Source organism: Hydra viridissima, unplaced genomic scaffold (genome assembly GCF_058129835.1).
Source record: "Hydra viridissima isolate aposymbiotic clone 2 unplaced genomic scaffold, HvirCarnegie_v1 scaffold_12, whole genome shotgun sequence".
Classification (NCBI taxonomy): Eukaryota; Metazoa; Cnidaria; class Hydrozoa; order Anthoathecata; family Hydridae; genus Hydra; species Hydra viridissima.
The window spans coordinates 7,120,195-7,146,858 of record NW_028324311.1 but is presented as its reverse complement, the minus strand read 5'-3'; the positions used below and the strand labels follow the sequence as shown (position 1 = coordinate 7,146,858).

Here is a 26,664-nt window from a genome sequence, read left to right as displayed (position 1 = left end):
ATTATCTAGCTTAATCTGTTAAGTATACTTAAAGTTTACGTTAATTTATATTTATCTTACAATTAATGCATTTTTAACCTCTAATATTTGATTTCAAAAAGAAAAGTTTGCTTTAAGTTCTTTCTTTAAAGCATAAACAAACTAAAAGAAAAAAAAAATTACTGATAGAATTCTTACTTAAAAAACAGTGTTCTTATACAGATGATAATAAGTTGTTTGTTTTATATTTTCATAAGCAATATCATTTCAAACTACATTTCTTACAATTATATATGAGCAGTATTATCTATTTTTGTTTATTCTCATTTAAATAGCAATAATAATATTCAAAGAATATAATTGCTGTGAAACATTTTATTTTTGAAAAAGTGCAAGAATTTTTCGCACAAAGAATAAAGTTATATAGGTTAATAATAGGTTAATATGTAATTGTGCTATTTTAAAAGCAAAACGCTAAAGAAATTGTGAACTTACTAATTGTACTGACTGTATATTCAAAATACAAAACTGTTTTAAGAAACTCAATAGTTTGCATTATATTGCTATTCTAATAAATTGTAAAAAAAAAATAAATAAAATAAAATAAAAAATAAAAAAACAAACAAATGTAACTAAAGAATTTAATTCTTTAAATAAAATTACTAAACTTTCAAGGAATAAAATTCAAGTAATAAAAAAGTTGTATAATACAATACTTTCAAAAGTATTTAGTTATTTTTATATTTAGTTATTATATTTAGTTGATTACTCTTTTGTGTTTTGTTATTGTTTTGTGTTATAGTCTGTTATGACAATTCTATTATGGTTTACTGTTTAGTTATTTTGAAATTCTGTAAATTTGTGTTTTATAGCTTTTCCTCCCATATAAGTATTGTAAATTTTTAATCTCATTGTGTATATATGTAGTTTTTTTATTTTTATTATTTTTTCCAATTGAATTCTAATTTAATTTCCTTTAAACTAACAGGAGTTGTACCTTGACTGGAGAAGAGTTCATCAAGATTGAACATGGTTATTGTTTAAAAAAATGCAATGTTTCAAGTTTTATATGCTATTTCTAAATTAGTTTTTTAAAATTCAATCTGTACTAGAAATGAGCTTTTGCATTTCTTGAAACATTGTTTGATTTAGTGGTTTATTGTAATGATGATGGACATGGATGATGGAAATGGAATAGCAGAAAGATGTTATATACTGAAAGAATATTTATACATTATAAAAAGTATCTAGAGTTATTTTTGACCATATTGAAGATAGTTTTCTTTCCCTTTTATATTCCTTCTGAATCTTAAATGTATAAAACTGATTTCAATTTATTAATTATTCCCATTCTTATCTTAATAACTAAAAAAAAAAAAAAGGATTGAGAACATCTGCATTATCAAAAGCACTCTGGATATTAACCTTAAATTATTTAAATCTAAAAACTAAACCATTGAGCAGTTTTTGCTCTTGATTGTTACTCTTGTTGGTTAGTTTATTCACAGCAAGTATAATGCATCACGTTGCAAGCTAAATGCAAGCATAATACTTCACATTGCAAGCTAATATATAGCTTTCTAATATAAAAAACTATCATGCAGCGTTGCATTTATAGTTGCTGTGGATTCATTGAATTAGTTGAGGATGAGTTTAAATGAGTTATTGTTACACAAGATTAACTTAAATGAAGACGCCTTGGTGTTTTGGTAAGTCATTGCACATTTTTTAATTTTTTACTAAAAAAGTTGGTATAATTCAAAGTTTTGTTTATACCAGATTAGATTTTTGTTGTAAAATTTATGTGCATGCTTTTGCTAAAAGTTATTTAAAAAAAAAAGTTACAGTTTTATATAAAGCTGTGTTTTCTAAATATTTGAATTACAAAAACATTACTAGAAATATTAACCTTTGTTAATATTTCATGTTATGTTTTTCAAAAGTGCCAGATAATTTCACTACACAAAAAGTGAATGTGATAGTTCACTTTTGTGTACGTAATGCTGAATTTTATTTTGCTTGGTCTTTTTTTAAGGAATGATGAGTAGTTATTCCAGCAAATAAAATTCAAGTTACTGGCAGGTGTGATCTTTTAAGTAATCTATTGTGAAAACTCATTATGAGAGTAAAAGTTTTTTTTTGTTTAAACCTGTCATATTATAATTGAAGAAATGCTGCATTTCACTTTCACATCTACTGCAGGTTTGTTAACAACCTTATTAATTAGATCAAACTTAAGATGAACTTTGTGCCTGAAAACATAAAATATATTTGAAAAAAAGAAAAATTTAGTTTGAGTTTTATTAGTTAACTATCGATTAGCCTTGATATCTGTATTTTTTATCCTATAGCTGTTAAAAAGCCAACTCTTTAAACATGCTAAAAAAAATTTGTTAAAGTTTTTTATAGCATTCATTATACATTATATTCAGATTATTTTACACTTAATAATGGTCAGACATTTTACAATATCAGGCATAAAGTTATACAGGGAAAAAAGATAAAAAAAATAGTTTATTTTTATTGAGAATCTTTTTTTAAAACCCAACAACAAGTGTAACAACCTTAGTAAAATATCATTAAAATATCAACCTTAGTAAAATATCATTAATTTGTGTTAGTGTGTGTGTCTGTGTGTGTCTGTATATATATATATATATATATATATATATATATATATATATATATATATATATATATATATATATATATATATATATATATATTGTATATTGAGGAAAGCATAATTAAAGTAGTCAAAGCTGTTTTGGGTTTTAAAGTTGTTGCTCCAGTTTAGCTTGTTTTGTTTGTTTCTGTTTAGTTCATATAGATTATGGCTGACACTGATATCATCAACACAAATGGAATTTATTCCCAGGACTTAAACGAGGACACTCATCCTAAACAGATTGAGAATGTTGTTGAAGCAGATGAAGAAATTCTAGAAAAAAGTGATGTTTTGAATATTGTTGAGTCCAAAATTAATACTGAAGTCACTGCACAAAGTGAAGAAGCTGATTATGGAGATATTTATGATACATCTAAGTTGACAGTGATTCCTGTTGAAGAAAATATTAAACCTTCCACTAATGAAGAAAATATTAAACCTTCCACTAATGAAGAAAACATTAAATCCACCACTATAGAAGAAAATATTAAACTTGCAACTATTGGAGAAAATATTAAACCTCCTATTGTAGAAGAAAATGTCAAACCCACCACTACTGAAGAAAACATTAAACCTACCACTGTTGAAGAAAGCACTAAATCTAATACTATAGAAGAAAGTGTTGAACCTACCACTATTGAAGAAAGTATTAAACCTACCACTATTGAAGAACACATTAAGCCAGTCATGCAGGTTTTTTGACAAATTATAAAAATTATGTAATATAGATAATATTATGTTATGTAAAATGTGATAAAGTATCTATAATACAAAGTTTTGTCTATAATACAAAGTTTTAATATAGGATTTTTTTTTTAAGCTTCGTAATATGCTGGAAGATATAGAAGAAGGGGAACTGGATTATGAAGAGGAGGAAGAGAATCAAGAAGATCAAATTGTGAATGATGATGTAGAAGATCTTCCTGATCTCCCTGAATATGATCCTATTGCTCATAAAAAAGAAATTTTGTCAGAAGATGGAGAAATAACATCTGATCATGTAAGCAAAACATTATACTCATTATATAAATTCTTATGTAAGTATTTTAAACTGATTCATACTTCACCTTTAGTACAATTATTTTTAAATATAACCTTCCCTGGCTTTTTAATGAAACTTTATGAAATTAAAAATTAAATTGAAAGTCTATGAATTATTTAACAATTATTTTTTATCTCCTTGTTTTTTTATTGTGATTTAAAATTGTTTCTTTTTTGTTTTATTACATAACTTATTTTCTTTCCTGATATTATTGGAGCATACAGCATTTTATTGAAAACAGTAAATCTCTTTCCTATTAGGAAAATGGTGATGAGCGAGAAGATGGTGAGATTCGAGATGATGATGAGGTATAAAAATGGGTTTAAAACTACATTGCTAAATAATTTATATTTTAAGGCTCTTAGGCACTTTATTTAAATAACTACTGTTAGTGATATTTCAAAAGAATAAACCTTGGTCATAAGAATTAGCATTATAAATTGATTCCTTAGTTCAATTACTTCATAAAAGTTTCCTAAAAATGTTTAGAACAGAACTTTATGTCCCTTTGAAACATATTGAAAATTTGGTTTGAAATCACTAAGCAGTTCATCGTTTACTAAATGATAATGTACAGCCTGAACCTTGACACCTTAGACCCAATTTTTTGTGATATTTAATAAAATGACAGTAATGCAAGTGACACTATTATGAACACAGAAGCAGATAATAAAAGCATATAACTTTCTCTCAGACTGGCCAAGTTTATGTTTGTGTTGATCCTTTACATGATAAATGGAAAAAAATTTCAAAAACAGAGCAGGTATAGCTTTTTTATTGCAAGGGTTTTTTTGTTGTTGTATACATATATATATTAGTAAGTTTTATTTTTTTGTCAGTATCTTGCACTTAAGTTTCTTTTTTTTAGTATCAGTTTTTTGCACTTAGGCTGTTATATCTTTATTTGTATCTTCAGTTATTTTTTTTGGGAAATTTTTGCAGGAGCTTGAAGAAGGTCAAATTGATGATGCTGAGGATACACCTTCAAATAAACCTTTGTCAATAAACAATCAAAGTAATAATTATTTTTTGTTTTTTAAATAAAAGGATATAAATGGTATTACTGTGTATAAAATTCTTTTACTGTGTCTGGTGTCTTTATTCACATTATCTGCTGAATAGTTCTTTTGCTTACTGTTATTCAACCGATTTCTTTGTGACTTAATTTTCAAATCTTTTTAAAATCTTACAAGAATCCTTAAATATGACAAAATTTATCAGAACATTTTTATAGAAAAAACAAATTAATTAATAAGGTAGTTGTTACTATTAGTTGATTTGAGAAGAGATTAGAGTAGAAGTCAATCAAAAACTTTGTGCAACTAATTTTTTTTATTATTACATTTCCCAATATGTTTCTATGTATGTGTATATACACTTGCTAAAAATTGTAAAAAAACTTACATTTTTAGGGAAATGCTTTTCTTGTTATTCAAGAATTTTTAAAAAAAAAGAAAAAAGAAAAAACTATGATTTGTTTGGTTTCTTTTTTTTCTCATGCTTTGAGAGAGAAAAAAAATTTTTTTTCATGTTTCATTTTATATCCTATTTTCAGCTCGTTTTATTCCCAAGACACTTTGCAAGTACTATAACAATGGTAAGTGACAAAAAGCTATATTCAAGTAATCCTTTTTCTAAAAATGATGGTTTAATTGCTTGTATTAATAGTGGCAAAAAATTTCTTTAAAAAAAATTTTTCTTTTTTTTTAATTATGATTAAAATACCTCAAATAAACTTTCATAAATTCATTTAGGACTGTGTCGATGGGGATCTACTTGTAGATTTTTACACCCTGGAGTCAATGACAAAGGTAAAAATCGTGGGGCTGGTTAAAGTGTCAAATGTTTGATAGATCAATTTTCATTTTCATCACACTTTGTTGGAAGTTTGATTGCCCTTAATATAGCATATTTGAATTTAGATTTTGAATCAAAAATAAAAAACTTATGTTTCTTTTTTAATGCACAAATAAGTTGCTATAGTAACTTTTTTTTTTAAGGTATACCGTATGATGTTCAACCAACATGGAATGCTACAGCTGGCAACTATGTCATGCATCGTCCACCTGGAATGTATCCTAATGCGTTTGGAAAAGCACCTCCACCAATGCAATGCATTAACATGCCTGTTCTTCCATCACCCAACAATACTGATTTAATTTCTTCTTCTCTTGTCAGACAGGAGGTATGTATTTTTCAAAGGCTTTTTCTGTATTTACATGCCTGGTTAATAGTAATTAGTTTGAATAATCTTAACTTATACATCTCAACTTTTTCAATCCAAATGATCTTGACTTTTTTAATCCATAGATAAAGTTTAGAGCCATTCAAGAATATCTTTGATTTGTTTTTGTTAATTTTCTTGTGTTAAAGCAAATAGTTTTGGCTGAAAGTTTATTATCCTAATAATTTATTTATTAACCTGAATATTTTATAGCAGCATATATTTTAAAAAAATAATAAAAAAAGAGTATACAGGATACAGCACCAAAATCCGGACAAATTTCAGTTTGAAATTCCACTGTTCTATGCCATATATATATGTATTAAACAGTATAAACCAAGTGTTCTGCAAGTCAAGAAAGGAAAAGTCATTCAAAGGAACAGATTGTCAAGATGTCTAACGTCATTCAACAGGCTCAGGTCCTGATTTTTGAGGATCAAGGGCAGTCTATTTGGAAATTGTTGTTGGTGTGAGTGAAAAAAACTATGGGTCAAATTATTGAGGAGGACCTCAGCTACAATTTGAAAACAATTAAAGTAAGACAGATGCTTTCTGAAGCCACTAGGACAAAGCAAGTTAAATGCTGCAACCTGTTTTTTTGGTTTCTATGAAAAAATGCTGCTAGGCAACTCAGGTTTTTTCTGAAAAATTTTTTTTGCTGTTTATGTAAAAACCAATCAAACGAATGACCACTTTCTTGCCCATGACCCTGAAGATGTCTATGTTGTTTCTAGAACAAAATTTCCAGTGGTTGTTCATGTGGTATTGTGTCCAGTAAGGGTGATGTCATGCCACAGCATTTCTTAAACAAATGAATAAACGTCACTAAAGAAGAATCTAAAGAATTCTGGCTTCCCATCAGTCCAGATTAAAATCCTTTGATTTCTATGTATGGAGCATAGTTGAAAGGGCCACCAACAAAAGTTCAGACATCCAAATGTCAGATTATTGAGAGCCGCCATTGAAGTAGCATTTGCTGACAGTGGACTTACCAATGCTTCAGACCAAGATTTGAGGTGGTCATTCAAGCAAATGGGTGATACATTTAATGCGTTCTTTATGACCTAATAAACAAGTTGTTAAAAAATTTTTGTTTACGCAATTATAAGTATGTTTGGAAAAAATAGTAATTTTTGTGGATTTTGGCGCCACACCCTGTACACAGAATGAAATTGAAATTTGTAAAGGATGCAAATTGTTTTGTTTTTGATAATTTAGTGATGGCCTGATGATGTCAAAGGTTACAGGCTTAAAAAAATTTTAAAATTTTTTATGAATTTTTATTAGAATAATAATAGATAAAATATGTACTCCTTTTGTAGATTCTCTCTGATACCGTTTCTGAGTTTGATGATACATTGCCCCAAAAGGAGGAAACTGCATGGGAAAGAGGTTTGCGTAGAGCAAAAGAGGTAAAAATTGCTATCAATCTTAATTATACTCTTTACTGCATACTGAATTTAAACTAAAATTTTGTTTCTTACAATTTTTTCATGTACTTATTATGCATATATCCTTGTGAATATATCATTTGTATAAATAATCCTCCTTAACCTTTTATGTTATTAAATCAAATTAAATACAACAAGAAGGTAGAACAAACTATCTTCTTTCACTCTGTGTTCATGAAAAGTCATTTAATTACATGCTGTGAACCACTAAATTACAATTTGACTTGCAAACACATTAAGAAATTTGGATTTTTTGATGCTAAGAAAATTTTATTTTTATTGTTTCATTATAAATTTAAACAAGTTGTGTATGTAAGTTTAGAGCCAAGTATATTTTTTTAAATATTTTAAACCTTAAAATTAAGAGTGAAAAGAGTTTTGAATTAAAGTATAGCATTTTTCCGACAACTTAAATCTTGTAATTGGAATATTTAACTAAGAAAAAAATATATGAAAATTCCTCAACAAACAATCAAAATGCAAACTATAATTGGAACATCCTCAACAAAAGGCAAAGACTTAAAGATGTTGTAACTGAATTTGTTACCTGGTACAAAACATTCCATATTGTTTCTGTGTAATCAATTTCTAGATGAATTTTAAACTGAGAAAAGTTCTATAAGATTTCTATAGAATCCCAAAAGTCTATACAAACTCTACAGGATTTTTAAGCATTTAGGTATCAATACTAATTGATTAAAATGAGTTATCAGTCAATGACATTTTGTAAAAACTTTAATTATACTCTGAAGTAAGTGAATATTTTAACTCCAGATAGGTTGCTCTCACTAACCTTACTGTTAACTACATCTATCACAATCTATTAGTCTTGATCTGGGTGTGATTAAAAAAAAAAAAAACAAAACTGATTATTATTTAAAATTCCAAAAATTTTAGATTTTATACTTACATTTTTTTGATTCATATTTTATATTACAAGCTACTTTGTTTATAATAAATTTGTAAAAACATTAAAATTAAACTAAGATTTTTTGTAGTATAAAGAAGTGCACCACTAGCAATTTAAAGCTGTTGCTGATAGTGATGTTTGTAACTAAGATGTTGGTATTTTGCACTCACAGAAGTAAAATGCAAGTGAATTTATCCCTAATCACTAAAAAAAGGTTCTATTTTGATGTATCTCAGTTTTATATCTCTTACTAACAACAATGCATACAGCTATATTTGCTACAAAAAATGCTAACCACTGCATGTAATTTATTACACTTTGAACAAGTTGTAAATGCCACAACTAAAAGTCTCAAATTTAAAATCTGCGATATCATACCAATTAAAACAGTAATTGTAGATTATGCTGACTGTTTGATATGTTTTAAAGAAAACATTCAGAACTTAATAAACAAATGAAAAAAAAAACAATGATTATCTGTGGGCTTTTTTTTATTTAAAATATAAAAAAATAAAAATTTTACAAGTGGCAGAGAAGTTTTATTTTTACAAGAAAAAAAAAAGTTTTTAAAAGTTTTGTTTTAGCATATCATTTTTAAAATTTAAAACTTTTCAAAAACAATATTTCATTTCAATGGTCATAACAAAATGAAAATTTTCATTTTGTTATGACCATTGAAATGAAATATTGTTTTTTAAAAGTGATAAATTTTCAAAATTTTGGTTAATGGTATGCCGCACCCATTTTTAATAATTTACCAAATAAACAAAAAGTTATTAAATTGTAAAAAATAAAAAAGTTAATTATTAAATGATATTAAAAGTTATTCAAATTATTTATTATGTAGAACTAAAAAGAATTGTAATGATCTTTGATGGTATTATCTTAAAAAATACAGTTTAAAAGTAACCAGTGTTTTCTGATTTAATCAAGATTTCTTTGAGTACATCTTGGTAATGGTTAGTAGTTTATTACAGTGGAATTTGTAAAGGTATGAAAATGGAAATAAAAGTTTTAGTATGGCAGGGAATGGGATGTTTTGTTAAATGGATGGGAATGAAAACACTGATTCATGAATAGGATGGAACAAGATAGAAAGTGTATATAACATCAAAACTTTTTGTTATTTTAAAAACTTGTATTTTAGTTTTTAATGATTTAATATTTCATAGGTAAAAGAAGCTGCTGCAAGGCGAAGAGAAGAAGATAAAGATTTTGAGAAAAAGAGGTTGAGTTTAAGAATTTCTGAAACTGTTGTCAAAGATGATGAGCAACTAGATGATACTCTCAATGAAAATACTTATAGTTTACCAAAGCAAGATTATTATGATCGCAATGACCGAGATGAGAGAAAATCTGATAGATATGTAAGGATTTTACTCTTATATCTTAATATCTGAAGGAATAAGTTCTTTGATTACTTGTGGGTTTTTTTCAGTCTGATCGTTATGCAAGGGTCAAAGATGATTTGTACATTAGTGAAAGGTTTGTGTTATGTTAATAGTCTACTAATATAATTTTATTGTTTACATTAATTTGATTTTCTTTTTCACTTTTTATTTTTAATTTTATTTCTTTTTCATGTTCTTTTTCTTATCTTTTAATTTGAAAAATTACCTTTTGCTTCTTCCTTTAAATTATTTTTGTTTTATTTAGAATCAGTAGCAGAACACATGTAAATGATCTACCAAGTTCTTATCCAATAAGGCGAGAAGAACGTCAAAGGCAACGTGAACGAGAAGCTAGAGACAAGAGAGATCGTGAAGAAAAAGAGCGACATATAAATGATAGGCCTGAGAAAGAATTTGATGCCATATACCAGCCAAACGAAAGTTATCCTAAACAACATGAAGAAAAGGCAGTAATTGTTGATCCTCGTATTAAACCAACTCTTGAATCTCCTGCTCCAAAACTTCCTTCTAAGATAGGTGCTACAGAATGGCATGATCCATGGATGCGTACACAACATATTCCTGTAGCACAGCGGAATGATGCACCTAAACAAACAGGATTAGAAGCTATTTCTGATTCTGATTCTTCCAGTTCTGATTCTGAGTCAGATTCTGGTATTCCTTTTCTTTTTTTCTTTTCTTTTTTCTTTTTTTTTTTTTTTTTTTTTCTTTTTTTTTTTTCTTTTTTTTCTGTGAACAATCACAATTTAAAAATCATCTTTATGGTTTTTAAATATCAGAGGGTAACTCTAATAGATGTGTTTTTTTTGTGTGCTGTGAAAAGCAATCCAATTATCCATCTAAATAAAGCATGTAAATTGGTGTTAAAAAGTTAATCAATTACTTTGAACTTTTTAATATGAATTGTCTATAAATTTATGTTAAAAAACCATGCAAAAATAGTTTTTTTTATTATTTCTATATTTTTTTTTATTTACAAAGGATCATCCAAATCATCTGGCAGTGACACTAGTTCATCGTCATCATCAGAGAATGAAGAGAAAAAGGTAATTATTATTCAAATTTTATTGTATTTAAGAACTATAACTTGTACTTTATTTATGTTTAAATTGCAATATCCATCATCTTTGATTTGCATATTTAAACACTTGTCATTACAATATTAATGACTAGGTACAACTTACAACTCATTTATCATTTATGTCATTTATAAAAAAAAAGTATGCTTGTGGATTTTATATGAATAAGAATTGTCAATTTTAGCGCAATATGCCTATTCGAAATGATGATATTAGGCATAAAGAGCAAGAACAAAGTCATAGACAAAGAAGTGACAGATTAAAGGTTAAACCTCCTGTACAGCAAACTCATGATAAGAATGAACCATTAAGGTCAATATTATTTAGTGCCAAAATTGTTTTTTGTTTAGATTAATTGTTTTAAATTATTGTTTGGTTTATGTAAAAAAAAGTTATTTTGTAAATCATAGTCAAAGGTGTTAAAATTTCTTTCCATATCAAGTTTACTTATTGTGCAAATTGAAAAGTACATCATAAAAAATGTATTATAGTAATAAGAAACAATGAAAAACATGGCTTTTAGTGCAAAATTTTTTTAAACTTTAGTTACGAAGAATGGAAACGATTGCAAAATATTCAAAAAGCACAGTATTACCAACAAATGGCAAATCAACACAAAATACCGTAAGTGAATATTTTGTTAGATATTTTATTCAAAAATTTGAGTTACTTTTATAATGTTATTGAGAAAGAGGGGTTTCTTTTAGAGAAAGCCAATCTGATGATAAGAAATTAAAGGATGCAAAGTCGTTAAGACATAAAGATATGCAAAGATCAGATTATAGAAAAAACAAAATAGAAGAAGTCAGGCAACCTGTAAGGCCTACTGAAAGTCTTCCGAGATTACCTGAGAAGCGACAGGTAATTTTAGAAAAGGTTTCATCATGTAAAAATTATTTTATAATTTGATAGTAGATAGCTGACAGATATTAATATTTATACTTGCAGGTTCCTATAGTTCCAAATAAACCAAATGAGCGAGAAATATTGTAAGCAATCTAGATTTTCTTTTCTTTCATAGATATTTGTTTGTTTAAGATTTGTTTTCTATGAAATAGCCCAAACTGATATAAATCACAACTTTTTGTTTAGGCTTTCAGCCAATATTCAGTTTATTTAAATTGATTTCTAAGAGTTTTATAAAATGCATTTATTTTCTCCTCTTCTTTTTAAATTTATGCTTTCACTATTATGAGGATGATTGTAAGGATGTATTAGTTAATGTCTATTAATATTGAGTAAATTATGTTAAAGTTTTGTTCAATTACTATAGAGTTTCTACAATCGAAGTACCAAAAAATGATGATAAGTTTGATTCACCAAAACGTAAACCACCATCAGACAGTGATTCAGATAGCGATTCAGACTCTGACAGTGATTCAGGATCAGATAGTAGTGACTCTGATTCTGATGATAGCGATTCTGATAGCGAAACAAATTTTCCAGCAGCTTTATCCACTGCACCTGCTGCAACTAAACAACCATTTAACAAAATTCAACCAAATCTAAAACCTCCAGAAAAAGTAAGCAATCTTTTGAATTTTATTAGACTTTCTTTTTTTTTTATAGAGTTTTAAGGAGGTTAAAGAGAAGGTCATTGTATACTTGTTTTCATCTAGGTTGCTGCACCAACTCCTATAACTGTAGCTACTGGTTCAAAACGTCCTGTTAGAAAGGATGAATTACTAAAGGAATTAAAAGCTGTAGAAGATGCAATTGCTCGGAAACGTGCAAAAATTGACTAGAAATGACATTTTGTTTGAAATAATATTATGTCAATGAGATTTTTTTTATTTAACAAATTTTTTATTATACTTTTTATGTATATATAAAACATGCTCATGGAAATATCCTCATATTGCATAACTGCTTCTTTTTTTTTCTCTCTCAAACATATCACTGATGGTGTTGATAAATTTTAGCTTTCATTTCAAACCAAACAGGTATATTAATTTTCTGCTACTTACCTGGTTATGGCACTTATTCAGTTTGTTTCTGCTTGATAATAAATAAGATAAACTTATTATCTTTTCATTTTTGTATGTTTTTTTTATAAATTTTTTTTTAAAGTTGTTTTGTTTTCTAGGGCACATTTAGTTACACTAAAAAAATGACAACATATTTTGCAAATTTAATTAAGCCCCTACTGTATTATCACTAAGCTTCTTTTATATTTAATTCTTAAGAAAAATAGTTCTAGATAACATCCAATTGATGATCTGTGTCCTTTTTTAATTGGTGCTCTCTTTAAGTGATGAATAATCCATAACAAAGTAGTTTAAGTAACAACTTGTTTCTTAATTGAAGAGATGTATACTACAAAAATGATTTCTGCTGAGCACAAGGATATCATCCATGATGTATCGTTTGATTTTTATGGTAGAAGAATGGCAACCTGTTCATCTGACCACACTGTCAAAGTTAGTGTTTTTAGCAATTTTTGTTTTTGCTTTATGTAACACATAAATAAAATATGTATTTATTAAAAATCATCTAAAATAAGATGAGATTTTTAATTACTTTTTTTTTTTTTCCTTCTCTGTGAAATTCTGTGTTTTTATTTTTAATTTGAGTTGTTTATAAATTTAAATCTTTATTTGGTAGATTTGGGATATAAATGAACAAGGAGAATGGGTATGCAGTGCTGATTGGAAGGTGGTTATTATGGTTTAATATTTAGCTAAAATTTATAACATATTTAGTATTTTTTCCCAGTAATTTATTTATAAAATTTATTTCCCTTTACTGGGAAATAGATGCTAAATATATTATAAATAAACTTCAGGCTTGGTTGGGAAGCGAGAGCGACCGCTCTCAAAAACTGACCATGGAAATAATATTTAGTTGCAAAAAACTGACCAGATTTTTTAGTCGTTTTGAGAACATTTTAGTTTATGGTATGCCCGTAAAACAAAACATTTATGTTTTACGGACATACATGGAAACATACATAAACTTGAATGTTCTCATAACATCTTGGTGCAGAAAAATTCTATAAAATTTTATTTAAAAAATTATAAAAGAGCGACGTTTTGAAAATATTTGTTCTAAACGTAATTTAATTTGCTTTAAGTTTCTTCGCGTTAAGAGTTATTTTCTTTTCTTTTTTTTTTTTGTTTTTTTTTTTGTTGATATATGGTTAATCCTGTAATGTTATTATTTTAAAATGTTAAACTAGTACTAAGCAAACCAAATAATTATAGATAAATCTATGTGGATAATGTCTGGGATTTTCAATTTATACCAGTGTACATAAAGTAATTTTTTTTTAACTTTCCCGTAAGTTTGATTTAAGTTGTTTTCAAGTTTACCTTAATAATTGAATTTTTCAATTCAAATCAAACTTTTATTAAAAAATAGTTGTCTTTAAATTAAATTATTGATTAAATAATTGATCAAGGGATTCAGTGAGAGTGACACTGTAAGTACTAGGCTATTGATTGTACTGTCTTCATTCTCATTGTAATGTCCTCATTCACAATTTACCCCTCTTTCCTCTCAGCTTTTTGAAATTAATTAATGCTTTGGTTAATGATTGCTAACTTCAAAGCTGATTAAGTGTTTGATTTTTGTGAATTATTTTTCATAGACTTGAGCTTAGATATTGAATTGCTTCTTAAACCATTTTAGAATGAAAAAAACATTTTTCAGAAGTTTCCTCCTTTTTTTGGAAATTTACTTACAATTTACATTTTTGCTGTTTAATTTTTAAAAAAAAACCTTGAAAAAGTTTGTAACTTACTGGTGGTAAATTTTTATTGTTATTTTTAAACAAGTTATTGTTATCGTTGAAAATAAAAATATAACAGTTCTTCAATAAATTTGTACAACAAAGATATTTGGAAATGTTGTTTTCCCTTTTTTCATTTTCACTTTAAATTTTTTGCACTATGAGTTTTTAAAACTTTATGAAGTGTTTTATTCCCTTAGACTCATTCTGGATCTGTGTGGAAAGTTACTTGGGCACATCCAGAATTTGGACAAGTTATTGCAACTTGTTCATTTGACCGAACAGCTGTTGTCTGGGAGGAACAAGGTTATTAGTTTTTGAGTATAGTGTTAAGGTTTTAAAAAAATTTCTCAAACTAATTAGCATATATCCTTTAAATTGAGTATTAAATACTATGGATAGAAGACAAAAAATGTATGTATGTATGTACAGTAGCAAGCAAAAGTTTAGAAACACCTGCTTTTTTTCAGTTTTTAAAGCATAACTTTTCACAAACTTTCTCAAATAACCTGAAATTTTTACCAAATGTCAGGGTTGCCACTCAACCTGGAAAACCTGGAAAACCTGGAAATTGCATGAATCCCAGGGAAAACCTGGAAAACTTAGGGAATTTTTTTTTTCTTTCTAAAATCAGGGAATACTCAGGGAAATTTTTTTCCCCCATTTTTGTAAAATAGTTATCAAATTATTTACAATAGTTTAAACTAGTTAAAATTCATAATGTATATTATTAGTAATTTTTTATAAGATTGTAGAATTTATTTTAAATTTGGTTTTATTTAATCTCACAATGATGTTTGAGACTGTTTCCACACTTTTGGAAAATAAAATAAAAAATCTCAAAATAACATCATAAAAACATTGAAATAAAAAATCTAGAAAGTGACAACCTTTTCAACCCCCTTCCTTTCTCTTGTGCTTTTTTTCCATTTTTATCTTAACCACAACCCTATTTGCATGATGTCCTTTTTGGATGGACCCTAAATAAAATAACATAAAAATGCATCATATTCAATTTTATAATTTGTAATCATTTTATCTATAAATGTATAATATGGTTGTAAGAAGAATACATTTTTTTTAGAGTTATAGTAATAAATAAAATGGATCAAACATTTTTTTCAAATGATTGGCTTACTCACCCAGAGTATAAAGAATGGCTTGTAAAGACTAATGACAATAAATTTGCTAGATGTAGCAGTTGCTGCAAAACCTTTAACTTGTCAAATATGGGAGTTCAGGCAGTGAAAAGTCATAAAGAAGGTAAAAAGCACCAAGTTAATGTTTTAGCAAAATCCAGAAGTCACTTTTTCAAACCTGTTAAAAAATTCTACTATTACACCAACAGTACCCCTGGCAGTAGGTCAAAGAACTTTAGAACTTGTTGTTGCTTCTAATGAAGAAACAAGATCTGAAATTAAATGGGCTCTTGTAACTGTTATGTATGGACAAACAATACTTCTGCTAATATGAGCCAATTATTTACTAGTATGTTTCCAGATAGTAAAGTTGCAAAAGGACTAACATTAGGAAGAACAAAAATAGGGTATATGATTAATTTTGGGTTAGCACCATATTTTAAATCGTTACTTCTTGAAGCCATCAAAAGTTCACCATGTTATGTTGTCTCGTTTGATGAAAGTTTAAACAAAGTTACACAAAACTGTCAAATGGATATTATTGTTAGATTTTGGAATACTCTAGAAAACCAGGTTAATGTGCGATATTTGAATTCATTTTTTCTTGGACACTCTTCTGCAGCGCATATACTAAAAGGTTTTAATAAAGAAATAGAATGTCTGGACTTATCAAAAATGATCCAAGTATCTATGGATGGGCCTAATACAAATTGGAAGTTTTTTAAAGAACTTTCTATATACCGAAATGATTGTGAATTAAATTCTTTAATTGACATTGGGAGTTGTAGTTTGCATTCAATACACGGAGCTTTTAAGATCGGTTCTGAGTCTACATCATAGAATTTAAAAAGTATTCTTAAGGGAGCATATCAAATATTGCATGATACTCCTGCTAGAAGAGATGACTATAGCAGTGTCACTGGGTCAAATCGCTATCCATTAAGTTTCTGTTCAACTAGATGGATTGAAGACCAAGTTGTTTCAGATCGTTTAATTGAAATATGGGACAACATTGTAAAATTAATTAGATTTTGGGAAAAATTATCAAAGTCCAAACAGCCTTCCTCAAAAAGTTTTTTTAATGTTCAAAAAGCGTCGAATGACTTCTTGACTGTTTCAAAATTACAATTTTTCAGTTATGTTGCCAGCTTGTTCAAAACCTACTTGACACTCTATCAGACCGATCAACCAATGATTCCATACATGTATAATGATCTTAGAGAATTGATAACAAATATTTTAACTTTATTCATCAAACCATCAGTAATTCAAAGTTGCAAAAACGGTAGTGATTTAAAGAAATTAGATCTCTATAAAAAAGATTATTTGCTACACAGGAAAGATGTTATTATAGGTTTTGCTGCTGAAGTTTCAATAAAAGAACTTTTAAAAAAAGATAAAATCACTCTTAATGAAGTAAAACAGTTTAGAAATGAATGTGTTTTATTTCTCACAAAAACCATGGAAAATCTGTTGAAATGCATCCCGCTAGACTCTGCAATCATAGCAAATGCAAGTTGTTTTGACCCAATCAAACTCAAAGCATCATCAATAGAGTTTAATCAAAATAAACTAAAAAGATTGTTACATTATCTTGTTAGTTTAAAGATTATATCTGCAACACAAAGTGATAAAGCCATGCTTCGTATTCTATACTTTTAAGAAATGACATTAAAATAAATATAGAGAAATTTCTTAATTTTGATAAAAAAAAACACTCGTTTAGATACCTTTTTTTCGTTTAGATACCTTTTTTTTCCATCAACTGGATATAGTCAAACATAAGGAACTTTCTTATATTATCAAAATGATTTTAACTGTAAGTCATGGTCAAGATTTTGTAGAAAGGGGTTTCAGCATAAACAAATCAATTCTAAACGAAAATATTCAGTCAGACTCAATAGTTTCACATCGCATTATAAGAGATCATATGAGTTCTCAAAAAGTTCAAGCTGACACTATAAATATCACAAATGCATTAATGTTATCAGTAAAGTCAGCCAGACAACAGTACCAAATGAGTTTAGCAGAGAAAATTAATTCAAGGAAAGAGTGTGAATCAAACCACCAAAGAGCAATCTTATTAGAAGAAATTGAAGAAGTAGAAAAAAAAAAGAATTTACTTGTAACAGCACATTGTACATTAAACAAAGATTTTATTCAATCTTTTGAAGATGCTGACAAAAATAATGATTTAACAAAGCTTAAAAAAGCAACTGCTTTAAAAAGAAAATGTGATGAAACAGAAAAAGAATCAATGGAGTTAGATTCAGTTTTAGAACTATTAAATGCAAAGAAGAAACTTATTGATATAGTTTCTTACTAAAACTGTTTTTTGTGTTCAATTTTAGAATTGATAAAAATTTCTCCATTGTTTCATTGTATTTAGTACATTTAGAATCTATTTAAATTATTTATTTATATATATATATATATATATATATATATATATATATATATATATATATATATATATATATATATATATATATATATATAGGGTTTTCCAGGTTTTCCTTGTCTAAATGCCAGGGATTCCGGAAATAATATGGAAAACTCAGGGAAAACGTAGGTAATACAAAAAGCTAAACTCAGGGAAAAACGTTTTTTACTCAGGGAATACTCAGGGAAAACTCAGGGAAAAACTTTTAAAATTATAGTGGCAAACCTGAATGTGCTCTATATAACAATTCAAAATCCATTTCACAAAATTTTTAAAACTCACCGGTCAATTAATTTTAATTGTTATTTTGAAAAGGCTTCCGTGCAAAAGTTTAGAAACAGCTGAATTTGGATTATTATTTCTATTAAGCTGAAATATTTACTAAAACTTTCAAAATTTACAATTTTTTAATAAAATAGTTTCAATAAAAAAGTTAGTATTTGGCGGCATATCCATTTGCCTTTAAAACAGCATCATAGTGGCGAGGCATCGAATCAACTAAATTAATGAGAACATCCTGAGGAATATTATACCAACATTCTTTAATTAAACCAATAAATTGTCTATGTTGGTTGGTTTTCTATCAACTAATTGCCTGTCAATGTACTCCTAAAGATGCTCAACGGGATTGAGATCTGGGCTCTGTGAAGGCCATTCAAGAACGTTGACTTTTTTTTATTGAAAATATTCCTTAACAGATCTGGCACAATGCTTTGGGTCATTATCTTGTTGAAAAATCCAATTTCAATTCATTTTGCCCTTTGCATGGGGCAGCATAATGTTCTTCATTATGTCTAAATAAACTCTCTGGTCCATAATACCTTCTAGGCGATGAATGGGACCCAGGTTGTCACGACTAAAACACCCCCAAACCATAACATTTCCTCCTCCATGTTTAATAGTAGGTAACTGATATTTTGGATTGAATCTGTCTCCTATTGGACGTCTGACATATCTAATTCCATCACTACTGAATAGCATAAACTTTGATTCATTGGAGAAAAGGACTTTTGACCAATCATTAACTGTCCAACTGAGATGATCTCTCACAAATTTTATTCTGGTTCTTAAATTTCTTGCAGGTATAAGAGGTTTCTCAACTGGACAGCGACCATACAGATTATTTTGTCGTAATCGACATTTAGTTGTATCAATGCTACAGTTTGTGCCATGAAACTTATGCATAACTGAATTAAGTTTGACAGCAGTCATGCGAGAATTATTCTCGCAAAACCTTACTCATAATCTATCAGCTTTTTCAGTTGTAACCTTAGGTCTTCCAGAGCGAGGCATGTTTTCAATAGTTTTGCACTTACGAAACCTTTTCATAATGTGACATATTCCTGGTTTAGAAACATTGTAAAGTTCAGAAATCATTTTGTAAGTCATTTTTTTCCCCACAGCTTTTATAATTAATTTCATTATTTCATCTGAAACTTCCTTAGCCTTTCCCATGCTTTTTAAATATCACTACGTAATTGAATTATAAAACTTCACAAATAATTTCTCAATTAGTTATACTTCATTGCTTTTGAAATATCTCAAGTTAATTCAAATAATAAATTTCAGAAAAAATGACCTTTTATAATGCTTTTGTTTACAAAAACCTGATATAATTGCGGGTTATTATTCTGTTTCTAAACTTTTGCACGGAAGCCTTTTCAAAAAAACAATAAAAATTAATTGACCGGTTAGTTTTAAAAATTTTGTGAAATGGATTTTAAATTGTTATAATATAGAGCACATTCGGTAAAAATTTCAGGTTATTTGAGAAAGTTTGTGAAAAGTTATGCTTTAAAAACTGAAAAAAAATAGGTGTTTCTAAACTTTTGCTTGCTACTGTATGTATGTATGTATGTATGTATGTATGTATGTATGTATGTATGTATGTATGTATGTATGTATGTATGTATGTATGTATGTATGATATAGTATAATATAATATAATATAATATAATATAATATAATATAATATAATATAATATTAGTTATATAATAATATTCAGATATAAAATATTTGAAATTAAAAAAGATATATTGCAACATAAAAACTACTATACTGCTGTTTACTACTCTTCTAGTTGGAGAAGCGAGCTCTGTCCAGGTTGGAAGACCTAGCCAATGGGTGAGTTACAAATATCACAAAAATTCATGCCAATTAGCTTGATTCTATAATATTTTAGACTAATTTTAAATGATTTACTGATTAATTTTTCTTTGCAAAACAAAGTTAAAAGGTTTACCAACAAATTCTCTTCTCTGGGAGGAAAAGTAAATTGTTTTGTTATTAGAGAAACCTCTACAAAGAAAGATAGATATTATTTGGCTAAAAGTTCTCTTAAGCATTGTGTGAACTACAGAGAAAAATAAGTTCTTAAGTTTAGTGCAGATTACTATTAGCAAATTCTACGAAATTTAAAGGTTTTCATTTTTTAATTGTATTTTTCTTTTTTTTTTCTTTTGACAATTTTTAATAGATTCAGCGAGCTTCATTGGTAGATAGCAGCAACTCTGTTACTGATATTAAGTTTTCTCCTAAACATCTTGGCCTGCTTTTGGTAAGCTTGTTACCATATCTATTTCTTATTATTATCTTATGATAATAATTATCATACTTATTATTATCTTATGATAATAAACTATTTTTTAGGCAATGTGTTATAAAGATGGAGTTGTTCGGATATATGAAGCTCCAGACGTTATGAATCTCAGCCATTGGTCGGTTCAGGTTTGTCTTTTATAATAATTATTTTTGTCATTTAAATAAAGTTTTATGATATTGTTTGTAGTAGAAAGTTTATTTTTTAGCACGTCATAGGCTGTAAAATAACTAGCGCAAGTTCTATATCTTGGAACCCATCAAGGTAATTTTATAAAATAACCTATCGAGGTAAAATTGTTGAGTGACCACCGAGGTAATTTTATAAACTGACTCTCAAGGAAAATTTTTTACTTTACCACCAAGGTAATTTTGTAAATATACTAAAACTACTTAAAGTTATTCTGTTTTAAAATTGCAACTTTTTTTAGAAAATTTGTAAAAAAAAAGTCATCTTTAGCAATCTGTTATGCTGCTGTAATGTTTCTTGCGTAGGGCACATTCACCTATGTTAGCAGTGGGAAGTGATGATCCAAGTCCAAATGCTGGTGGGAAAGTTGAGATACACGAGTATAACAATAATGCCAGGTAGTTTTGCATAAAATAATTAAACAACTTTTTTTGTTTTATGATTTCTTCTTATTTATAATAGCTTCTAAATGAATGTAAAGTTTAGCTACTCGGTGTTACGCTCGGAAAAGCGTATTTTTTTTGCTCAGTTATACTTTTCTAAAAATTAAAATTTTTCTTGAATACTTAATAATGATAAATTTACATTTTGACATTTGTAACTTTAGAAAATGGTCAAAGGTCGGAACTTTAATGTCGGTCACTGAGGCAGTTCATGATGTAGCATTTGCACCAAACGTTGGAAGGTAAGCGATGTACTTTCTAAAATAGGAGTTCGATATTGCTCTGAAATGGAGACTTTTTGTTTGCCATATCTATAGGTTACTTATTCCTCTAATCAATCCTGCTTTAGTAGCAAAGTTAAAGTTTTTATAGAAAGGAAATGAAAAACTGCGTTTGATTTTGTTGGTTTATAGATTTGTTGTTGTTGTTTTTTTTGTTAGACACCACCATCTGTTAGCAATCGCCTCGAAAGATATTTACATAATGTCAATTAAACCATTGAAGTATGTCTTCTTGTGTTTTTTGATGTTATTTTTAATTGCGTTCTTTCTATTTGCAGTATTCTTATTATAGAGAAAAAGCTACACAACCATCAAGCGGAGGAATAATACCCGAAAAACCAGAAATCTCCCAACTTGCTATCCTTCAAGATCATGAAGCGCCGGTTAACTAATATGTTTTGTCTAAAAAATTTTAAAGCAGATGGATTGCAAATGAATTTATAGTTCTTTTTTTTTTATGGTTTTTGAATTTTGGTTTTAGGTTTGGCGAGTTGAGTGGAATTTAACTGGGACTATTCTTTCTTCTACAGCGGATGATGGTCGCGTACGGATATGGAAAGGTTAGATTGCATATTTTTTTTAGTTAGTGAAGTAAATAAACTATTTCTAAATGAATTTTCGTTTTTAAAGTTTTATATGGTTTAATTTTTTAGAAATCAAAGAAAGATTCACACATAAAGTTACATTTATGTTTAAGCCCAGATAATGTTTTCATATTATACTTATGTATGTATCCATTTCATTTAGCAAATTATCTAGGTAGCTGGAAATGTCTGGCAGATCTTCGTGGTGATAATGGAAACTCAAAAAAGCCCATCCAAAAAACCTCTGCAGGTCAAGTTAAAAAGAATCCCATTTCTATCGAATTTAACTCATTGCAAAAGCCTATCATCATGTACTGAAAGTTATTGCTTGAAGCCTTGCAAGAATTTTCAAAACATCTGGTTTATTTACCTGAAAACTGATACAAAGAAAATTAAAGGAATCTCATCCTCTCTAAAAATTTACGTTGCCAAAGATACTTATAAATAGTGTATATAAAAATGCCTTTTTTTTTTAAATCTTATTTAAAATATGAATTATTTAGTTTCTTCCTTTTGATATTTTAAAAAATGACCCTTTATTACTAAAAGTCGTTAAAAACTTGATCGGTATCCTGAGCCGTTAAAATCCTGATCGAGCTGCCTTAAATGTTAGCGTTTCATTAATTAAAAATATGTAAATTGTTTGCTTTTTTTTATATAGAAAATGTTAAATCAATGTTACTAGTGAGCCACTGAGACTTAAAACAGCTTGATTAGGATTTTTTTTTTCCATTGATGTTAGATTGAATATTTTAATGAATCGGCTCAATATTTGAGGCTCCAGTTTAAAGTTATCGAATTCTCACCTAAGTGTTAAATGTTAAAAAGTTGAAAAGATGATAATTTAAACTGTGTTGAATGTTTATGATCAAAAACATCTGCCACAACTGATTCTCATCTCAAGTTAAAATAATTTCTCAAATCTCTACAGATAGTTGATGCTTTTATTTGCAATTTGCATTTACTCATTTGCAAAAGAGGTCTAGTTTTACTTTAACTAAATAACAGGAAGAATACACTTGAAAATTTAGGTGTTTAACGTAGTTAAGTCACGTTTAAAGATTATGGTGTTAAACGTAATCAAGCCATACTTTTTGTCAAAATTAAACTTAACTTTTCATACTAACTCTGTTTTCATAAAACTCTGTTTTTGAATAGATGTAAGCACAAAAACATACCTAAAGAACTTTTTTATAACCAAACTTTTTTTGAAAATCGTTAACTTTTATTGACTAAAAGAATTTTAAAACTGGATTTCCTCGACAAAGACTTTTGATAAATTAAGTATTTTTAACACTTCGTTCTGTCTTAAACCTCTGATATAAGTCGGAATACTTTAAACTTCTTTGTTTTTTGTTTTAAAAAAAAAGTATATCGTTTTTTACATTACTCCATGAAATTATTTGTAACTAAATCCAGAGAACTCTGGTTGAAAGCATTTATTTTATTGAAAGCATTATTTTAGATCTAAAGTTATAAAACTATTTTAAACTTATCTTTATAAGTGTAATCTGTAATGATTTGAATAAGCTGCATTAAGAAACAGATTTTTGCTTTAGCAGTGTTTCTGGAATTATGCCACAATTTAAAACTTAAAAAAAAGTAGATGAATGTAAATAATATACACTAAGTGCAAGAAAATTTGTTGGTCCGTCAACATTTGTAAATAATGTAATGTTTTTATTTCTTAAATGCATAATTTACTGCTATCATACTTAATCCATTACTTACTAAAATCATGCCTTACATATACATAGAATGCTGTAATTTTTGATTCTAGCACCTTATTCGTAGCGAAAAAGAGGAGATAATTATTGCTTGCTGTTAAGATTCAAAATGGGGCTTGTGAAGATTGATGACAGGACTGTTAACAGTTGCTGTGTTAGGAGATTCTTTGGACTAACTATTAATCCAAAGCATTACAGTTAGAATTTGATAAAGCGACTACTTAAGGATTAAAACAAGCTAAGAATTAAAAACTAAATGATAAGATGGGAATATGGCGTTCTCGTGTGGTTGAGGCAGGTGCCAGTCAATGATATAGTATTTTAAAATTCATTAAACTTTCAATTTTTTAAAAATGACAGCTCGTTATTCATCAATATTGCTTCGTAAAATTGGTCAACACAAAAATCCATCTTCATATCTTAACGATACTAGATCGTCATATCTGTATTAAATTTTTTGTGGTAAACTGGATTCCTGACATCAAAATGTTCTTTGTTTACTCTGTTACTAGGGCTATTATCCTTTCAGGTCTTTTTCAGAACTTGTGTTTTTCAATGAACACAAAAAATACGAATGAACGAAACTTAAAACAATTTTTTTGAAAATTGTTTTAAAATGTTTCTTTGTATAGTTCTTCTTATAAATCTTATTCTAATTCTTATTATTATTATAATTATAAATCCAAAATTTCGAAAATGTTTTCATCGGATTAAAAAATAATCCAAAGTTAAAAAAGAACTTCAAGCTCAAGATATTTTAAAAAAGCTTTGGTACAGAAGTTTATTCAATTTGAAATGCAACCATTATTTTTTGATCTCTAACTTGCTACTGACTCCAAATATCAGTTTTTGTGGCTTTTTTCGAGTAGAGTAGAAATATCTTCCAAAATATGTATGTCCTTTAAAAAGACAATTTAATAGTTTTGAAACTTTTTTTAAACATACTTTTAGTTAAAAAAGAGTTATATTTTTGCTCGATAGTTTTCTAAATTGAATATATTGAAATAAATCCTCTTAAACAAGTTTTTAAAGGCTACGAGTATCAAAATGCTGTAGTCTCACTTAGTCAAAGGTATATGTTGTAGAATATTTGAAATGGTTTTGCTATATTCCTTTTCACCTTATTGAAACAAAGAAAAGATTGGTGGCTAAACCACAGTTGACAAACATTAAGGAAGAGGGATCATGTGACATCGAGTTAAATTAGTGCTATGGACAAGGTTTTGTATTTTATGAAGATAATAACCCTGAGTTCTCTTCAAAACAATGAAGATTTGTGCAAAAAAGAAAGAAAGAAAAAAAAAGCGCTCAGATATACAGAAAGGTCATCTTTATTGCAGGAACTAAATCTCGTCGTTATAGGATCATGCTACTTAATCATAATCAATTATTCGTGCAACGAGCCTCAATCCAAAATCTGATATCTGAAAAAAGCTATGAAATTCGTGAGTAAGATAGCATGAAGAACGCCACGTTTATTTAACACGATCATCAAGGCTAAAAGAGGATGTTTTTTTTAAAACAATAGTTATCTGCAAACTTCTTTCATAATGTTTTCACACAAATGAAATGGTTGTTATTCGTATGAATATATTAAATGTGTCATCGTATTTTTTTTTGTTAAGACGATTCAAATTTTTCGTTATCATTTTGAGCGGCAGTGTATGAACAAGCAGAATTTTAAAATTTGTTATTCTGAAGTCATTTAAAGACTGTAAAAAAACGCTATAAAAACAACAGTACCATTTGCAAATTTAATGATGCTATTATGAAAATTTAATGATGTTATAAAAGTTATTGTGTTTAGTTAACTTTTTAAAAATATGCCACGTGCTTTAAAATTTCTTGCTTAAAATCATGCATTTATAAGTTTGAAAAAAAAAGAGAAAAAAAGGCCTATTCTTACTTTGTTTTTTTCACTCTTTTGTTACGCCTTTGTCAACAAACTTGTTTCCTTAGAACTATTGAGTTTAAGAAGCAATCAAAATAACAGACAAATCACAAGGCTGATTTTTTATTCTTGTTTTTTTTAAAATGAAATTACTGGTATTTTGACCTCCCCTCTGTTAATCTCTTATCACCAACCATGTTTTTCTACTAATGAACTTTAAATTTTGGGATTTTCAGCTATTCTTCTAGAAAAGTAAGGTTTTATGAACAAGAATTAAAATGAAAAAAAAAAAAACGAATAATAATAATAACAATTGCAATAACAACAATTACGGGCTGAAGTGTTGCATAGCACACATTTGTAACAGCCCTTTACTCAAAAAAAACTAAACAATGCAATGAAATTGCTCAATATTGTAATGAATTAAAAATATTTTGATAACCAGTTAGAAAAATGGTCTTTTGTTAATATCTTCATATCGGTGATTCATAATTTAAATCTTTGAAACTCACTCATTCTTTCTTAGGACTGTTTTTTAATTTTTAGACAATAGATATTTCTTAAATTCCGCGTAAACTTTCCGTGAACATTCGAATCTTAACTACGAGCTGAGCGGTACGATTTTAAGTTAACTTAGATTATAGATAAAGAAAAGCGTTGGTGCTTTTCTAACTTAAGAATTAGAAAGATAAGAACTTTGTGAAAGGTTATTTTAATATCTTCAAGATCGGATTTTAAAAAGAATTAGTGTAATACCTTTAGTTGGATTAAAGCCTTTGCTCCGTCATAACAATGCCATCTCTTACAAAAGTGAAAAAAACATTTACTGCAATATTTAAAATGTGAGAAATATGACATGGTAGAACGTGAAA

At 27.7% G+C, this 26,664-nt stretch overlaps 4 protein-coding genes across 7 annotated transcripts; all 4 read left to right on the top strand.

Moving 5' to 3' along the window:
• Positions 1-965: 965 nt before the first annotated feature.
• LOC145194423 (uncharacterized) lies at positions 966-12,631 on the top strand. 4 transcript variants are annotated; one of them, XM_090068115.1, is made up of 20 exons: positions 966-1,222; positions 2,810-3,340; positions 3,468-3,647; positions 3,950-3,997; positions 4,384-4,452; positions 4,632-4,704; positions 5,245-5,286; positions 5,444-5,500; positions 5,690-5,874; positions 7,236-7,325; positions 9,447-9,641; positions 9,713-9,759; positions 9,931-10,340; positions 10,668-10,732; positions 10,950-11,077; positions 11,312-11,389; positions 11,473-11,626; positions 11,714-11,754; positions 12,039-12,288; positions 12,385-12,631. In XM_090068115.1, the coding sequence occupies exons 2-20, from the start codon at positions 2,813-2,815 to the stop codon at positions 12,508-12,510; spliced, it is 2,766 nt and encodes a 921-aa protein (XP_089924241.1). In that variant the 5' UTR covers positions 966-1,222; positions 2,810-2,812; the 3' UTR covers positions 12,511-12,631. The 4 variants fall into 4 exon arrangements, with proteins under 4 accessions (XP_089924241.1, XP_089924239.1, XP_089924238.1 ...); XM_090068113.1 differs by having other exon boundaries at positions 966-1,688; positions 2,801-3,340; XM_090068112.1 differs by having other exon boundaries at positions 994-1,011.
• A 35-nt stretch (positions 12,632-12,666) lies between these two features.
• Positions 12,667-22,669, top strand: LOC145194118 (nucleoporin SEH1-like). The gene is made up of 13 exons (XM_090068116.1): positions 12,667-13,185; positions 13,370-13,420; positions 14,696-14,801; positions 20,159-20,202; positions 20,555-20,635; positions 20,728-20,805; positions 20,886-20,941; positions 21,172-21,264; positions 21,474-21,551; positions 21,750-21,812; positions 21,883-21,973; positions 22,072-22,150; positions 22,338-22,669. Exons 1-13 carry the CDS (start codon positions 13,075-13,077, stop codon positions 22,490-22,492), a joined length of 1,086 nt encoding a protein of 361 aa, XP_089924242.1. The 5' UTR covers positions 12,667-13,074; the 3' UTR covers positions 22,493-22,669.
• LOC149881026 (uncharacterized) lies at positions 14,858-16,494 on the top strand. Its single transcript, XM_090068117.1, has one exon. It carries the CDS (start codon positions 15,917-15,919, stop codon positions 16,472-16,474), a length of 558 nt encoding a protein of 185 aa, XP_089924243.1. The 5' UTR covers positions 14,858-15,916; the 3' UTR covers positions 16,475-16,494.
• Positions 16,481-17,960, top strand: LOC149881025 (uncharacterized; the record flags this gene model as incomplete). The annotated part of the gene is made up of 2 exons (XM_090069085.1): positions 16,481-17,279; positions 17,380-17,960. Coding segments are annotated over 2 exons (1,380 nt in total), but the record flags the coding sequence as incomplete, so codon positions are not given.
• Positions 22,670-26,664: the final 3,995 nt, after the last annotated feature.

Excerpts from the sequence above, each read along its gene's own strand:
- LOC145194423 (XM_090068112.1), top strand. Across the intron at positions 5,287-5,443 it reads TTGCAAGTACTATAACAATG|GACTGTGTCGATGGGGATCT; the intron begins GTAAGTGACAAA and ends AAATTCATTTAG. Across the intron at positions 9,760-9,930 it reads GATTTGTACATTAGTGAAAG|AATCAGTAGCAGAACACATG; the intron begins GTTTGTGTTATG and ends TGTTTTATTTAG.
- LOC145194118 (XM_090068116.1), top strand. The coding sequence starts at position 13,075 with ATGTATACTACAAAAATGATTTCTGCTGAGCACAAGGATATCATCCAT. Across the intron at positions 21,265-21,473 it reads GAGTATAACAATAATGCCAG|AAAATGGTCAAAGGTCGGAA; the intron begins GTAGTTTTGCAT and ends TTGTAACTTTAG. Across the intron at positions 21,552-21,749 it reads TTTGCACCAAACGTTGGAAG|ACACCACCATCTGTTAGCAA; the intron begins GTAAGCGATGTA and ends TTTTTTTGTTAG.
- LOC149881026 (XM_090068117.1), top strand. The coding sequence starts at position 15,917 with ATGGGCTCTTGTAACTGTTATGTATGGACAAACAATACTTCTGCTAAT.